General features: G+C 37.3%; 1 protein-coding gene across 6 annotated transcripts in view; it reads right to left on the bottom strand.

Moving 5' to 3' along the window:
- The window catches only part of USP34 (ubiquitin specific peptidase 34), a 285,331-nt gene that overhangs the window by 156,119 nt on the left and 110,788 nt on the right, over positions 1-18,424 (bottom strand). For all 6 annotated transcript variants that reach the window (XM_007970503.3, XM_073023027.1, XM_007970505.3 and 3 more), the window contains 6 exons: positions 8,711-8,836; positions 8,394-8,523; positions 7,379-7,414; positions 6,886-7,016; positions 6,005-6,615; positions 3,261-3,475 (listed from right to left, as the gene is read on the bottom strand). In XM_007970503.3, coding sequence (XP_007968694.3) covers positions 3,261-3,475; positions 6,005-6,615; positions 6,886-7,016; positions 7,379-7,414; positions 8,394-8,523; positions 8,711-8,836 — 1,249 coding nt within the window. The remainder of the gene's footprint in view (positions 1-3,260; positions 3,476-6,004; positions 6,616-6,885; positions 7,017-7,378; positions 7,415-8,393; positions 8,524-8,710; positions 8,837-18,424) is intronic.

Here is an 18,424-nt window from a genome sequence, read left to right on the forward strand (position 1 = left end):
CATCAGCAGTGTATGAGAGTAACAGTTAGTCCCTTTCTTCCATATCCTCCCTAATATCGTAGCACTGTCACTCTTTAATTTCAGCCATTCTAACAGGTATGTGGTGTAATCTCATTAAGGTTTTTAATTTCCATTTCTCTAATGACTGACTAATGATGTTGTGAATCTTTTCGTGTGCTTAGTAGCTATGTGTATACCTTTTTGGTGAAATAAATAATTTGCTACTCTTTAATTGGGCTGTCTTACTATTGAGTTATGAAATTATTTTATATTCCAAATACAATCAATTTCTTACATATATAATTTTCAAATATTTCTTCTAGTCTGTGGCTTTTTTTTTTTGGATGGGTGGGGGGATTGTTTTGGTATTTACCTTTTAAAATTTTATTAAAATATATACATAATCAAGATGGAGAACATTTCTATCTCCTCAGAAAGTTCCCTTGTGATCCTTTACAATCAATCCCCACCCTCAAAGCCCTAGGCAATGACTGAGGAGCTTTCTGTCCTTACAAATTACTTTTGACCGTTCTAGAACTGCACATAAGTAATACATAGTATGTACTTTCTTCTATTTCTAGCTTCTTTTGCTCAGAATGATGTTTCTCAATATTCATCCATGATTTTGGACGTGTCTATGTAGTTCTTTCCTTTCTACTGATCAGCAAAATTCCACTATGTGAATATGCCAGTTAATTCCAGTTGGAAGGGCTTCTGAATAAAGGCACATACATGAATAAATCTTTTGGCAGACATGTTTTCATTTCTCTTGGGTAAAAACTGAGGGCAAAAAAACTTCTGGGTCATATGGTAGGTAAATATTTAACTTTGTGATAAAGCAATTTGATACAGTTTGAATGTTTTGTCCCCTCCAAATCTCATGTTGAAATGTGACCTCCAATGTTGGAGGTGAGCCTAGTAGGAGGCGTTTGGGTCATGGCAGCAGATCCCTCATGAATGTTTTCATGCTGTCCTCATCATAGTGTGAGTTCTCATATTGACTTCAGATGAGACCTGGTTGTTTAGAAGAGAGTGGCACCCCTCAAACCCCCCGTTTCCACTTTCACCATGAGACCTCTGCTCCCCCTTCACATTCTGCCATGATTGTAAGCTCCCTGTGGCCCTCATCAGAAGCAGATGCTGGCACTATGCTTCTTGCACAACCTTCAGAACTGTGAGCCAAAATAAACCACTTCTGTTTATAAACTACCCAGCCTCAGGTATTTCTTTTTTTCTTTTTCTTTTTTTTTTTTTGAGATGCAGTCTCACTCTGTTGCCCAGGATGGAGTGGAGTGGTGTGATCTTGGCTCACTGCAACCCCCACCTCTCGGGTTCAAGTGATTCTCGTGCTTCAGCCTCCCAAATAGCTGGGACGACAGGTGCCCACCACCACATCCAGCTAATTTTTGTATTTTTAATACTAACAGGGTTTCACCATGTTGGCCAGGCTGGCCTCAAGCTGCTGAACTCAAGTGATCCACCTGTCTCGGCCTCCCAAAGTGCTGGGATTACAGGCGTGAGCCACTGCACCAGGCCATTTGTTTACAGCAACACAATAATGGACTAACACACAGTTCTCCCAAGTGATTATATTTTATGTTCCACAGCAAGATATGACAGTTCCAGCTCCACATTCTGATGTTAATCCTTGATAGTATCAGTCCTTAATTTTACTCATTTCAATAGGTATGTAGTAGTACCTCACTGTGGTTTTAACTTACATTTACCAGATGACAAGAAATACTGTGAATGTACTTATTGCCCATTTCTTTTTTTTTTTAAACGGAGTATCACACTGTCACCCAGGCTGGAGTGCAGTGGCGTGATCTCGGCTCACTGCAACCTCCATTGCCCAGGTTCAAGCGGTTTTCCTCCCTCAGCCTCCCAAGTAGCTGGGACTACAGGCAAGCACCACCATGCCAAGCTAATTTTTTTTTTTTTTTTTTTTTCATTTTTAGTAGGGATGGAGTTTCACCATGTTGGCTAGGCTAGTCTCGAACTCCTGACCTCAAGGGATCTGCCCACCTCAGCTTTCCAAAGTGCTAGGATTATAGGTGTAAGCCACCATACCCAGCCCTTATTGACCATTTCTATGTATCATCTTTTATGCAGTATCTGACACTTTTGCCCATTTTTACAGTGATTGTCTTACTGTGTTGGAGGAGGTCTTCTAGTACTAAAAACATTGTAATACAAGGTAGACTTGGAAAGCATTAACATATACTATCATTTTATTCTGTCTACAAAGGGTTGTGAAAAGAAAATAACCATTTTGTTCAATTTCTAACTCCATGCAGTAAAAAATAGGTAAAATACTGATTAAAGGAAAATTTGAGATAAGAATGGTAACAATTTACAAATATGGCATCACATTCAGTCAGATGACCTCAATCTAACCTATTGCCTTCTCAACAACCACAACAGCACAACAATAAGTCAAAGTAACTTAACCTAGACAGATCACGTACAAAAAAGATGTACAAATCAGTAAACTGATCCAAGATCCACAAGTTGTGTTTCCAAGTGCGTTCATGGCCTCAGCCTAAACCTAATCCATCAGGTTTACTTTTAACATACTGGCATCCCAAAACCCATTTACTAGGCCAGTATACATTGATGATACCAACCAAATAAGAGGTTAAAGGCCTTTAAACTTCCAATTCTAAAACTGTTTTTACTTTCTTATTTTTTTCTTGCTTTACTCATTAATTCCCTAGTACTATTTACCTTCCTCCATCTTCCATTCTTTCAAGTCTGGTCAAGTCCTATTACTTTAAGATTGATTTAGACTTGAACAATGATTTCTCAAACTCACTCCTCTTTATTCCCTCCTACCCTTCCCTAACCCCAAGCAACCACTAACTTTCCTTCTGCCTGCAGATTTGCCTATTCTAGACATATCATATAAATGGAATCATATAATTTTATCTTTTGTGATTTCCTATCACTTTTAGGTCCTATGATTTCTAAATATAAATTATAATACAACCATATATTTTCTAAAATACAGAGCTTTATTACATATTATTGCTATATATTTTCTTTTCCCACTGAATATCGATAGAACTGCAGGCCTTATTTATATTCATGATGGAGTATTTATAATAATTCCCTTGGGGGAAAAAAAACTACCATATGGAAACTGTTTTGACAAAAACATTTAAGTACCAAACCTTAACTACTGATTCCTTTCAACAGTGTAAGATAAATTATTCCTGTTGTGAAGAAGGTAATATATTTCACTTACTGTAGAGTCTTACCTTGACTAAGATGTTCATGGTAAATGGAAGCTAAATTGGGAAGATGTTGTTGGAGGTGAGACGTCAGTTCTGCATGTGAATTAATCTGAACTAGCTCCTCTTCACATCCAGATTCTTCACCATCAAAATCAGCCATATTTTTTTCTGATTTTGCACTGACCTGGGAGCTACTACAACTGACATCATCTGCACTTAGCATATCATCAACCATATGCCTACAAAACAGAGAAAAGCACAAAGTTAGTAATTACAAATGTAAATCTAATTTGGGAACCACAAAAAACACCTCTCTTAAACTTACAAATACACTCAGAAACAAAGCTACATCTGCTTATTAACAATATGGAATGTTGAGAGCTTTACGAAACTGAAAACTTCACACCGTCAGTATTATTTAATAATTTTACAATACACACTCGTATTACCAAGCCTACTCACACACCTCATCAGAACAAATTCAAAGAACAATTTTAACAAGATCACTAATACTCACTATTTGCATATTATACAAAGTCTATAAAATGTGAAACCATAAAACATGTGGTTTTATACAACTGTAGAATCAAACCAAAAAAAATTTCAATTTAAGGCTGCAGTCTTGATGGACTTAATATTAAATAGGGAACTTCTAACTCAACAAACGCAAAGTAAGTATTCATTTCTAAAACACACTGTTATTGGACATAAAGACAAAATGATTTTAAAAAATCGAAAAATAACATGAAGTTCAGGTTGATTTAGAGACTCAAAAGTAGTACCATTAATACACAGAATATGAGAAGAGCTAAAATGAAAAATTAAATCATTATGTCTTGTGAGGTATGGAATGGGTACATGTGTCAAAATTAAGATCTGCAGTGTACCAAACTGAATATACTGCACCTCAGTTTTGTAACAAACCAATTCTTTGTCTTCATCATAAGCTGTGCTGGGGACAATTGTGAATGTTTCTATCTATAATGCCAGATAGTGAGCCGGTGGTTCTCAATTAGGGGTGAATTTAGGCCCCTGGGGGAAATCTAGAAATATCTAGAGATATTTTTGGATGTCAAAACTGAGGAGATGCTAGTGGAATCTAAAGATAAGGCTCAGGATACTGGCAAACATTCTGCAATGCACAGGACAACATTAACATTGCTATAAATTCAAACCAAAAAAAGTGTTCTGGCCCAAGGCTGGGCATGGTGGCTCACACCTGTAATCCCAGCACTTTGGGAGGCCGAGGCAGGCGGATCACTTGAGGTGAGCAGCTCAAGACCAGCCTGGCCAACATGGTGAAACCCTGTCTCTACTAAAAATACAAAAATTAGCTGGGGCATGGTGGCAGATGCCTATAATCCCAGCTACTCAGGAGGCTGAGGCAGGAGAATCACTTGAACCCAGGAGGTGGAGGTTGCAGTGAGCCAAGATCGTGCCACTGCACTCCAGCCTCAACAACAGAGTGTAACGCTGTTTTAAAAAAAAAAAAAAAAAAAAAAAAAAAAAATTAATTATCTGGCCCAAAATGCCAATCTTTAAAAAAACACTTCCTTAAACTCAGATGCATCAGTGGTAAGAATTAAAAAGCAAAGGAAATAAAGAAGTAATACATATAGATATGTAGTTCACCTTAACAACTTAACTGAATTCTGGAAGATCTGACAAATTGTTGAGTATAGCAAAACTCAATCTGATAAAGGGCATATCCATGATTCACCATAAACTCACATACTATCACTTGTAACGACAATAATAAATATGCAGCTAACACTTAATGAGCACTTACTGTGTACCAATCACATTAGTTAGCCCAGGAAATCCTCACAATAAAACCATGAGATAGATACTACTGTGCCCATTTTATTTTTAGAGACAGAGTCTCATTCTATTGCCCAGGCTGGAGTGTAGTGGTGCAATCATAGCTCACTGCAGTCTTGATCTCCTGGACTCAAGCGATCCTTCCACCTCAGCCTCCCAATTATCTAGAACTACAGGTGTGTGCTGCCATGCCTGGCGGGTTTTTAAAAATGTTTTTGTAGAGACAGGCCCCCACTACATTGCCCAGGCTGATCTCAAACTCCTGGCCTCAAACAATCCTCCTGCCTTAGCCTCCAAAGCACTGGGATTATTGTTCTCATTTTATAGAAGAAAAAAATAAAAAATTAATTATTTTGCCCATCATAATACCACCAGTAAGTGACAGAATCACATATTTGGCATATTTCACAGATAACCAAAAAGTTTTATGATAGAGCTTATCCTTTTAAATACCCTAAAATTAGGAGACGTGTAAAATTTCCCTTTCTTCATCACAATTTAGGCATGTTTCCATAAGTACTCATATCTTTTTTAGGTATTTACTACAAGAAGTTCAAAATCTAATCCTGTGCTATCCAGTATAATACTGACTAGCCATATGTGACCATTACACACATAAAACATGCCAGGTCTAGGCTGGGTATAAGTGGCTCACACCTGTAATCCCAGAGCTTTGGGCTGAGGCGGAAGGACCATCTGAGGTCTTGGCTTCAAGACCAGCCTGGGCAACATAGCCACCGTGCCTGGCCAACAACCTGCTTCATTTTGTTTTTAAATGTGCCCAATAGAAAATTTGAAATTATCTATTTGTAGCTTTACATTAATACTTTGCACTATACTACTAATGAATAGTACTAATACAGAATAAATTGCAATTGAATAAACACAGGATATAATACTTCCCTAAAGGAAATATGAACTGAATATTTATTTTGAAGTAGGCTTACCCATCGTGGTGGTGGTGGTGGTGGTGGTGGTGGTGGTGATGCTGTGGACCAATAAATTGTCGACAATTAAATAATTCATTCCCAATAGTCTCCCCAAGGAAGTCCCCAGTTCGTGCGATACAAGACTCCTGAGACCCTTGTGCTATATGAGTAGCATTCATTTCCCCTGAAATATCGTGTTCTGGGTCTTCAGAGTGTGAACAAGCATCCAGCATTCGCATTCGATTATCTACTGACGGCAATGATTCGGTGTTAAAAACCAGGTCCTTTCCTGTTCCGCTGCTCGTCCCATTTCTTTCTGACGTGCCTTGGGAGTCCCCCAGGCAAATGCCTGCTTGACTCTCTAACTTTCTATTCCGAAGATCTGCACCACAACTGCTTTTGGGAGGATTATGACCATGATCGTCATCTTCATCTTCTTCTTTGAGGGCTTCAATATCTGCAATGTCTTCTGACTGTACCTCACTGCCAGGGCTCCCAGCTGAATGGCTTGCATGGCTAGAATTGACCTCATTGCTAGATCCATCACTATGCCCACTACTGCTACCAGGACCACTGCTTCCATCTTCACCACTGTTGGCAGTTTCGTCAGAACTTCCCTGCATGGATTCCTATATTTTGAAACAAACAGATGTAAATAAATATTTAAACCAATAAGAAAAAAGGTAACCAACATTAATAAACTTTTTAAAAACGCTGTCAGTCTTGTTATACCCCTTTGAACAATACAAAATGGAATTAAAAACTCAAAGGACGTCAAAAATATTATGTAAAGGAGAGGACAAGCCCGAACATGAATTATGTATATATACCCAATTCAAATGATAAACATGCCAGAAAGCCAAAAACGCCTTTAAAAGAAGAAAAACCTAATTTCATACCTCTGTGTCTGAAAGTCGTTGTTGCACATGTTTGGTTCTATTAATAAGCTGCTCATCCATTTCAATGTCACTACCTCCACTTTGATGTGTATCGCTATTATCACTGCTTTGAGGACTAGCTGCAGGTGACCCTATATAAAATACATTTTTTATTTTTACTTCTAATTTATATTAACATGGACTTAACAAAATGACATTATCATCTGACTCCTTGACCTAGTTACCAAAGCTTTACGCTAAGTAGCCAAAAATAAAATCTCTAAATATGTTAACATTTGCTCATTTCTAAAAATGTAATAGATTTCAATTAAAAGTCAAGATGTTTATAGTTTTAAGAAAAATGGGTAACACGAATATGTTAAAAGGTTTACATCTCCTCAAAATGAACTTTATGACTGATACAAATATATCATTATATAAAATCAATGAACTCTAGGAAATCACTAAAACAAAACTAAGTCATGTTGCCATGAATTTCTAACGCTCAACTTACAAGGTGATGGAGCTGTTCTTCTGAGCTCTTCTTCCTCTGAAGGAAAAGGAAAAACCAAGAGAAAAACATTCTAAGTGACTGAGCTTCTTTGGGACAGTGTATCAGTTGTTTATATTGTATAATCAACAAGATGCAGGCAGAGAAACCTGCAATAAGGTCAAGTCTCCGCCACCTGCAGTAGTTGCTGGGGGTGCCTGCACAGAAAAGCCTAAGAGAAGGGTAGTATACGTTGCCAGGAGACAAAAACTGAGTTCAAGTAACGTTTCAGAAAGCCCTTGAAAGCTATATATGTAAAAAAAAAAAAAAAAAAAAAAAAAAAAACCCACTGGCCGGGAGCAGTGGCTCACGCCTGTAACCCCAGCACTTTGGGAGGCCAAGGCAGACGAATCATGAGGTCAGGAGATCGAGACCATCCTGGCTAACATGGTGAAACCCCATCTCTACTAAAAATACAAAAAAATTAGCCAGGTGTGGTGGCGGGCGGCTCTAGTCCCAGCTACTCGGGAGGCTGAGGCAGGAGAATGACCTGAAACCAGGAGGAAGAGCTTGCACTGAGCCAAAATCACGCCACTGCACTCCAGCCTGGGCAACAGAGCAAGGCTCCATCTCAAAACAAAACAAAAAAACAAAACCAAAAAAAACCCACAAAGCACCCGATATGGCAGAAAACTTTGAAGCAGAAAACACAGAAAGATAATTGAATCATTATGTTCTACTCTTAAATTTTTAAAACGAAACTTGTTTACAAAATGAAATCCCCAAAGCTTTTGTTTAAAAAAAAAGATAACCAAAGCTGAGAAAATCCAGTAACTACAAAGACTTTATCACTATCCTTCACTTAAAAGGTAAACCAAAATACGAACTAATCACAGTATTAATCCTTTTATATGTACTCTTCCACCCATCCCACACTTATTTTAAAATAAAGATTGAACTGAATGTATAAGCAGAAAATACTTCAAATCTGAATGAGAAGCTCTCAACAATTTCCTTCAAAATACATGACACTACTAACCTTTCTTATTTCCAATGGGAATATTAGTATTTAATAAAGATGCAAAAGAACTCTGTTTAGATAACTGAGCCTTAGCTGCTAATGCATTATTCCACAGTGCTTTAATTAACATGGATGCCAAGTACAATGTCTAAAAAAAGAGAGGGAGAGATTAAAGTTGGAGAATTCCAGGCAACACTAACAAATTTAATATCCTTTTTGTCACACTGAAATGCCAAGCCAATAAAATGAAAGTTAAATTATCTGAATCACAAAGAAATTTTCACTTTACGAGAAAGAAAAAAAAAAAAACTATCATTATGTTTTGAATGTATTACCTGTTCAGTATGAACACTTGGCTCAAGAGCTGAGACCAGATTAAGTAGATGTCTAAGTGGTACCGGATCCAAATTCTTGATGAGTGAAGGAAATAAGTCATGTATATACCGACTACAATGTTTCAACTAGAAAATCAAGTTAGAGAGAATGGTCAAAAATAATTGCCCAATACATGTAGATTACCTGATATAAAAACAGCTTGAAAGTCAAAAATTTGGCCAGTACACTAATATTTTTTAATATAATGGTAAAATGCTAATTATCCAAGATGAGGAACAGCAGTGCATAAAAGAGCAAAAATAAATTCACCTAAACAGAAATTAAACTTAACCTAACAAATGACAAGCTGAATTTCCTAATTACAAGAGGGAAGGCTGGGTGTGGTGGCTGATGTCTATAATTCCAATACTTTGGGAGGTTGAGTTGGCAGGACAGCTTGAGCCCAGGAGTCTCAGATCAGCCTAGGCAACATAGCAAGACCTCACCTCTATAAAAAATACATTTTAAAATTAGCTGGGTGCTGAGGTGCACACCTGCGGTCCCAGCTACATAGGTGGCTATGGTGGAAGATCTCTTGATATCAAAGGAATTAATTTACATGTCATAATACAAAAATAAGTTAAATAGTAAATTAAAATACAAATAAGACAACAAATTACACTTAGGAGAAAAAAGTAAATTATCACAGCTATGCCAGATTTCTCTTATTAAATCTTTATAAAGTATTTATATAATGCTTTTATTTCACTAGAGTACACAATAGAAACCCTGACAAAGATCTACGAAATAATAAACCATGAGATACAAAGACTTCTTTGTTATAATAAACACAAACATGTAAATTCATGAAGGACAATACAATATTTATGAAGATATAAAAACCAAATATTACATCATGTAAAATAAAAGCATTTTACAGCCATCAAGTTGCTAACTACTAAATCAAGGTAATAAACAGAAGATTAGACAAGTAATTCCCAATTTGAGGGCTGTCAAGTGTAAAGTTTCCCACTTTTAATACATAAAAAGTCTACTAAAATATAGATTTTATTCAAAAACACTGATTTTTATATTTTGTAGGCATACACATGAATTCTCTTCTGCTGCTTCTCTTTCAGGGTAAATATGCACAACCTAATACTGAAATATAAGGTGAAAAACATGTAAGAAAACCTAACACTGGAGGAATTCTATCTTGGTGAGGCTTCTTATAAATTACACTATGTGCTTCTACTACTATTTACTTTAACATCATTAGATATTCATTTAAAAAACAATGCTAGTACTTCAATACTACAAACAGTATTTGATTTTAAGGAGAAGTGAATACCAATAAGTTTAACACTTTTATAGGTCTTGACTAAGAATGTTCATTTAAATATAGTATTAAATAACATTACAGATTAAAATATACAGGTTAAGTATCCCCTATCTGAAATGCTTGGAAGCAGAAGTGTTTCAGATTTTGGATTTTTCCACACTTTGGATTATCTGCATTATATACTTACCAGTTGAAGATCTCTAATTCAAAACTCCAAAATCTGAAATGTTCCAATGAGTACTTCCTTTGAGCACCATGTTGGCACTCAGATCTCAAACTTCGTAGCAGTTCAAATTTTAGAGTTCTGGATTAGGAATTCTCGATCTGTACTAACGGTTTTCTCTACTTTTTGCCAACAAGTAACTCATATATAGTTTTTCTACTTAAAACATGATAAACACACATATATACATGTTTTTATATATATGTATGTATATAAACCATATATACTACACGTAATGTATAATAAACTTCTGATTTTCTGCCAATTTAACCACTAATATAATGAAATTTCCATAATATACTTAATTTTGATAATCGAATATCTTGTTGGGGTTTTGAGGGATTAATCTGCCACTTGGTTATTTTTGTTTTGTTTCGTTTTATATAGGGAGATGAAGTCTCATGATATTGCCCAGTCTAATTTTAAAACGCCTGCTCAAGTGATCCTCTTGCCTCAGCCTCCCCAAGTGTTGAAATTATAGGAATGAGGCACTGAGCTTATTTTTAAGTAACAAGATCCTTGAGAAAAAAAAAAAAAAAAAAAATCATAAAATCCTGTAACTGAGGTAAAAAAAAAAAAAAAACCCACTCTTTCAAATGTGTACATTATTTTATTCCAAAATACAGAAAAAGTATTAAGAATGCGTGGTGGTGGCAGCAGCAGAGGAGGAGGAGGAAGAGGATAAAGAGGAGGAGGATAAGGAAGATGAAGAAACAAAGGATGATGAAGACGACAAAGAAGAAAGACGAAAACAAAGATGATGAAGATGAAACAGAAAAGGATATCAGGGAAGATGGGAGAATAGAAAACGCCAGGAATCTATATCTATACCAAGACAAAAACTGTGCTAGCCAAATCAGATGTAAGTATCCTGGAACTCCAGAGTCAATCTGAATTTCTATACTTACCAATTTCAGCCTCCAATGCCATAACTGCTACTGCTACCCATTTCTGACACGCATACTCCCACCCCGCCCATGCAATGACAGGCAGCTATGGAGACGGCAATACAGGTTTCTGGTACAGTTTCTGGACACAGGTGGGCAATAAGAACCACGTCCCCCAACATTAAGATTCTCTGTTCTGACAGCTAGCTGATTGCTAATTCTGACTGATAAGGTGCAGGCACTGAGGCTGGCTGCCATTGTTTCAACACAAATCACCTGAAATGATTACTAGAGGTCTTAGAGTTGCACTTGTTTTTTGGGGAACAAAACCAAAAAGGAAACAACAACAAGTCCACAGAAAATACACCTGAAGTCCACCTGCTGCACTTCCTAGATGAATTTTTTTTTTGGAGACAGTCTTGCTCTGTCACCCAGGCTGGAGTGCAGTGGTGCGATCTCAGCTCACTGCAACCAGCACCTCCCAGGTTCAAGTGATTCTCCCGCCTCAGCCTCCCCGAGCAGCTGGACCATAGGCGTGTGCCACCATACCTAGCTAATTCTGTGGGGTTTTTTGTTTTGTTTTTATATTTTTAGTGAAGACAGGGTTTCCCCATGTTGGCCAGGCTGGTCTTGAACTTCTGACCTCAAGTCATCCACCTGCCTCGGCCTCCCAAAGTGCTACAATTACAGGTGTGAGCCACCATGCCCAGCCACTAGACAAAGATTTTAAATAACTTTATCTCAAAGATAATAAAAGAGTAAAGACAGGAAAACACTGCATGAACAAAATGAGAATATCAGCAAAGGAACAGAAATTATAAAAGGGAACCAAAAAGAAATTATGGAAATGAAAAACACAAGAACAGAAAGGAACAATACACTTCACTACACAAGGATTCAAAGGCAGCTCTGAGCAAGCAGGAAAAAGAATCAGCATACCTGAAAGTAGGACAACTGAAATTATCAAGTCTGAGGAAAAGAAGAAAAATGAATAGCCTAAAGGACCTGTGGGATACCATGAAGCAGAGCAACACATTCATTTTGGAAATCCTAGAATGCAAAGAAAAATGGAAAAACAGAATACTTAAATAATAACTAAATACAACCCAATTTGATGAAAGATATGAATCTACAAATCCAAGATGTTCAACAAACTCCAAGAAGGATACACTCAAAAAGACCTCTATCGATACACAATGCAATCAGAATACAGGAAGCCAAAGACGAAAATCTCAAAAACCACAAGTAACTTGTCGCATACAAGAGATCCTCAGTAAGATTATCAGCAATTACTCTTCCAAAAACTTAAGAGGCCAGAAGCAATGAGTTGATATATTCAAAGGGCTAAAATAAAAACCTTGCAATAAGAATTTTAAATTCAGCAAAACTGTCCTTCAAAAATTAGGGCTGAAATTAAGACATTCACAGAAAAAAGCTAAAGGAGTTTGTGACACTTATACCTGCCCCATAAAAATTGCTAAAAGGCAGTTTCCCAGTGTGCTTCCAGCCACTAAATGGGAGAAGAGGACACAAGATGGTAGCAGCCACAAACTCTAGATCCAGCCTCCCACCGCTGCTCAATGACCTGGTTAGCACTGGGGCAGCCAGAGCTGAAATGACTTGGCTGAGCTGGCCTGAGTTGAAAGGGTGGCTCTTTTTTCACAGCCGGCCAAATGACTCAGAAAACCTAGAATACTTGAGGAAAAAGTTTTCACTATGTTGTGTTGGGCAACATGTGGAGGAACTGAAAGCCTGGAGCCTGGGCCCAGGAATTGAGGAAATGTGAGGCTGGGGCTCAGAGGTGCTCACATTGAGGCAGACCCTTGGGTGACTTGCCAGAGTGCTTCAAGGACCTTGGCCCCAAGCTCACCTCCAACTCCTGAGTACTTGGTGCTCTCGTGGAGCACCGTATCATGCCCCATACTATATAAGCTTGCTGGGACCAGCCCAATCTCAAGAGCCCCACATCCCTCTGTTGTTGCTGTATCCCCCATGGGGCACCTGTCTGTCTCCTGCAGGACAGGCACTCCCCGAGGAGAGGGACAGCAGCAATGAACTATCTCTGTGTTCTCTGACCAGCATGAAACCAGCAAAAACAGGCACTAGTAATTGTTGGAAAGAACCCTTTTCATGTGTTCAAAAGTTCTGGGGAATAACGGAATGATTTAATTTGGTCTTTGAGTAGGGTACAAGATGAATAAATATGAATTGTCTTGCAAAGAGAAAAAAAACGAGACAAATGCTAACAAGAGTCCTTCCAGTTGAAATAAGATATCTGGGGCCGGGCGCGGTGGCTCAAGCCTGTAATCCCAGCACTTTGGGAGGCCGAGACGGGCGGATCATGAGGTCAGGAGATCGAGACCATCCTGGCTAACACAGTGAAACCCCGTCTCTACTAAAAAATACAAAAAACTAGCCGGGCGAGGTGGCGGGTGCCTGTAGTCCCAGCTACTCGGGAGGCTGAGGCAGGAGAATGGCATAAACCTGGGAGGCGGAGCTTGCAGTGAGCTGAGATGCGGCCACTGCACTTCAGCCTGGGCGACAGAGCGAGACTCTGTCTCAAAAAAAAAAAAAAAAAAAAAAGAAGATATCTGATAAATACATAGGCAATTATTACAGACAGTATTGAAATTTTAGTTTATAACTCTACTTTTTATTTTTCACATGATTTAAAAAACAAATACAAAGAATTATTATTAACCTGCCTTACTGGGCACACAATATACCAAGTTGCAATTTGTGACAGCAGTAATAAAAATGGAGGGATGGAGTTATTAGGAGCAGAGTTTTTACATGGCATTGAAGTTAAGCTGGTATAAATTGAAATTAGACTGTTATACCTTTAGGATGTTAAATGTAATCTCCATATTAAATACAAAAGAAAATTAAAAGGAAATCAAACTGTTTCACTACAAAAAACAAACAAAAAAACAACAACAAAAACACCACCACCAAAACAACTAAACATACAAAAAAGGCAGTAATGGAAGAAAGGAAGGAGAAAACCACAATAAGACATAGAGAAAAGAAAAGGCAAAATAACACAAGTTTGTCCCTCTTTATGAGTATTTTAAATGCAAATGGTTTAACTCTCCAATCAAAAGAAAAAGACAGAATTGATATTTTTCAAAAACTTGATCCAATTGTCTTTAAGAGGTTTGCTTTATATCCAAAGACACAAAAAGGTTGAATGTGAAAGGACAGAAAAAGATATTCCATGCAAACAGCAAGCAAAAGCAAGCTGGGCTGGCTATACTAATATCAAATAAGATACAATTTAAATTGTAAAAAGGTTACCAGAAAAAACAAATGGAATTATCATTTAATCCAGTAATCTGATTCCCAGGTATATGTCTAAAAGAATTCAAAGCAAGATCTCAGAGAGCTATCTGTACTCCCATGATCACTACAGCGTTATTCCTAACAGCCAGGATGTAAAAGCAGCCAAATGTCCATCAACAGATGAATGAATAAAAAAAAAAAAAAGGTGCTACAGGCCAGGCATGGTGGCTCATGCCTGTAATCCCAGCACTTTGGGAGGCCAAGGCAGGTGGATCACTTGAGCCCAGGAGCTCAAAACTAGCCGGGTCAACATGTCAAAACCCTGTCTCTACTAAAAAAAAATACAAAACTTAGCCAGGCATGGTGGGCATGTGCTCATAGTCACATCTACTTCAGAGGCTGAAGTGGGAGGATGGCTTAAGCCTGGAAGGTCAAGGTTGCAGTGAGCCATAATTGTGCCACAGCACTCCAGCCCAGGTGAAAGAACAAGACCGTGTCTCAAAGAAAAGAAAAATTAGTGTGTGTGTGTGTGTGTGTGTGTGTGTGTGTGTACGTGCGCGCGCACAATGCAGTATTCTTCATCCTTAAAAAGGAAGAAAATGCTGACACATGCCACAACACAGATGAATGTTGAAGAGATTAGGTTGAGTGAAAAAGTCAGTCACAAAAGGACAAATATTTAATGATTCCACTTACATCAGAAACCTAGAGTACTCAAAATCATGGAAACACAAAGCAGAATAGAGGTTACCCAAGGCTGATGAGAGGGGGAAATGAGGAGAGTTGTTGTTCAGTGGGTATAGAGTTTCAGTTTTGCAATATAAGTTCTAGAGATCTATTACACAATGTGAATAGACTTAACACTAGTGAACTACACACTTAAAAATGATCAAAGGGGATAAACTATTTTTTTCAAACCACAGTTTAAAATGTTTTCATAAGTTCACCAAAGATAAAGAAAAACTTTAGTAATAAAAGATTCAAAATACCAAGATATGATCATAAACATTATGAAGACTGGAAGAAACAGAGAAATAAAAAGTTCCACAATAATAGTTGGAGACTTCAATATCCAATTTTCAATAAAGAGAATAACCATAAACAAGGACATAGAGAATCTGAATAACACAATAAGCCAAATAGACCTAGGAGGCATATACAGAACACTTCATACAACAGCAGCAGAAAACACATTTTTTTCAAATGTGTGGGACATGTTCCAAGATAGACTGGATGCTAGACCACAAGTCTCAACAGATATTAAAATACAGATAATCATACTAAAATGTTTCTCTACCCACAGCAGGAAGAAGCTAAAAATCAGTATCAGAAGAAAAACTGGAAAGCTCACAAATTTGTGGAAATTAACACATTCAAACAGCCAAAGGATCAAAAAAGGAATCACAAGGGAAATTAGAAAATATTTACAGATAAAATACAACAAAAAATAGAATGCAGAAAGAACAATGTTCAGAGGAAAATTTATACATGAAAACTTATGTTTACAAATGTAAATGTGAATTAAAAAAAAAAAAATCTCAATTCAACAACCAAACTTCACAACTTAAGGAAGGAACTACAAGAGAAATAATTAAACCTAAAGCTAGTAGAAGGAAGACAATGATCAGAGATAAATAAAATAAAGAATATGAAAATAGTAGAGAAAGCTGGTCAGATGCAGTTCATGCCTGTTGTAATACTTTCAATTTGAGAGGCCAAGGAGGGAAGACTGTTTTACACCAGAAGTTCAAGACCAACCTGAGCAACACAGTGAAATCCTTTTACAAAAAAATATTTAAAAATTAGCCAGGAGTGATGGCACAAGCCTGTAGTCCTAGCTCCTTGAGAGGCTAAGGCAGAAGGACTGCCTGAGCCCAGGAGGTTAAGATTACAGCACTGCACTCCAGCTTGGGCAACAGAGCAAGAAATTCTCTCTTTAAAAAACAGTAAGAATGGGCCAGGCACGGTGGCTCACGTCTGTAATCCCAGTACTTTGGGAGGCCAAGGCAGGTGGATCACATGAGGTTGTGAGTTTGAGACCAGCCTGGCTAAAATGGCGAAATCCTGTGTCTACTAAAAATACAAAAAATTTGGTGGGTATGGTGGCACATGACTGTAGTCCCAGCTACTCAGGAGGCTGAGACAGGAGAATCACTTGAACCTGGGAGGCGGAGGCTGCAGTGAACCAAGATCACACCACGGCACTCCAGCCTGGGCAAGACAGACAGCTATTCTGTCTCAAAAAAAAAAACAGAAAGTTAATAGAGAAAACTAATAAAACCAAAGGAGGGTTTGTTAAAGGACTTTATCAACGACAACCCTTTAGTTAGATTATGGGGGGAAAAAAAAGACAAAGAACTAAAAGCTGCAACGAAAATGAGGGCATTCATACTAAACTTACAGTTCTAAAAAAATTATGAGATATTATAACTAATTGTAAACCAGAAAATTAAGACAACCTGTAAGACTCCTTTCATGATAAAAACTCTCAGAAAACTAGAAGAAAAAAAATCCTCAACATGACAAGGGGTACTTACAAAAAACCCACAGGCAATATTATACTCAATGATGAATGACATATTTCCCCCTAAGATCAGAACAAGACAAGGATGCCCATATTTATCACTGCTACTTAACACTGTACTGAACTTCTAGCCAGAGCTATTAGACAAAAGAATGAAAGGCATTCAAATGAGAAAGGAAGATGTAAAACTATCTCTGACTGCAAATGACATAATCATATATATAGAAAATCCTAAAGAATCCACAGAAGAACTACTAACCTGAGAAGCAAATTCACAAAGTTGCAAGGAACAAGGTCAAAATGCAAAAATCAGCTATATTTCTATACACTAGAAATGAACAATCTGAAAAGAAAATTAAGAAAGTAACAGAATTTTCAATAGCATGTAAAAGAATACTTAGGAACAAATCTAACCAAAGAAGGTAAAGTTTTGTATACTGAAGACTACAAAACACTGCTAAAATAAATTAAAAACCTAAAGAGAAAGACATCCATGTTAATGGATAGGAAGACTTATATTGTTAAGATATTAATATTGCCTCCAAAGTGATCCACAGAGTCAATGCAATACCTATTCTTTTTTACAAAACTGGAAAAGCTGGTCCTCAAATTCATACAGAATTGCAATGGACTCTAAATAGCCAACAGTCTGAAAAAGATGACTTTGAAACCTGCAAAAAGGAAAAAAAGAAATAACAAAAAGCAACAGTAGTAATTAAACAGTATGGTACTGACGTAAGGACACACATGTACGCCAATGGAGTAGAATGAAGATCCCAAAAATAAACATTCACATGAAAAAGGTCAACTGACTTTCAACCAAGGTTGCCAAGACCATTTAATGGGGGAAAGGACAGTTTTTTCAACAAATGGTGTTACGAAAACTGAATATTTACTTGTAAAAAGAATAAAGTTTAATCTTTACCTTACACCATATATAACAACTCAAAGCACATCAAATACTTAAACTTAAAAGAAAAATCTTTTAAAAAACCCTTAGAAGAAAAAGGTAAGGATTGTAATCTTCATGACGTTGGATTTTAAAATTATTTCATGGGTATGATACCAAAAATAGTCAACAATAACAACAAAGATACGTTAGACTTCATCAAAATTAAAAACTTTTGTGTATCAAAGGACACTAAAAGAATGAAAATAAACCATAGATCACACGGCAAAAAATAAAGAAGTATCTGACAAAATTCAACAACCATTCATAGTAAAACCGCTCAAAAGAACAGGCATAGAAGGAACTTACCTCAACATAAGGGAGGCCATATATGAAAAGCCTACAGTTTTGTTTTTGTTTTTTTTGTTTTTTTTTTTTTTTTTGGGGTGGGGAGGACAGAGTCTCACTCTGTCACACAGCCTAAAGTGCAATGGTGCGATCTTGGCTCACTGCAACTTCTGCCTCCCAGGTTGAAGCAATTCTCCTCCCAAGTAGCCTCCCAAGTAGCTGGGACTACAGGCGCCCAC

Source organism: Chlorocebus sabaeus, chromosome 14, assembly GCF_047675955.1.
Source record: "Chlorocebus sabaeus isolate Y175 chromosome 14, mChlSab1.0.hap1, whole genome shotgun sequence".
Classification (NCBI taxonomy): domain Eukaryota; kingdom Metazoa; phylum Chordata; class Mammalia; order Primates; family Cercopithecidae; genus Chlorocebus; species Chlorocebus sabaeus.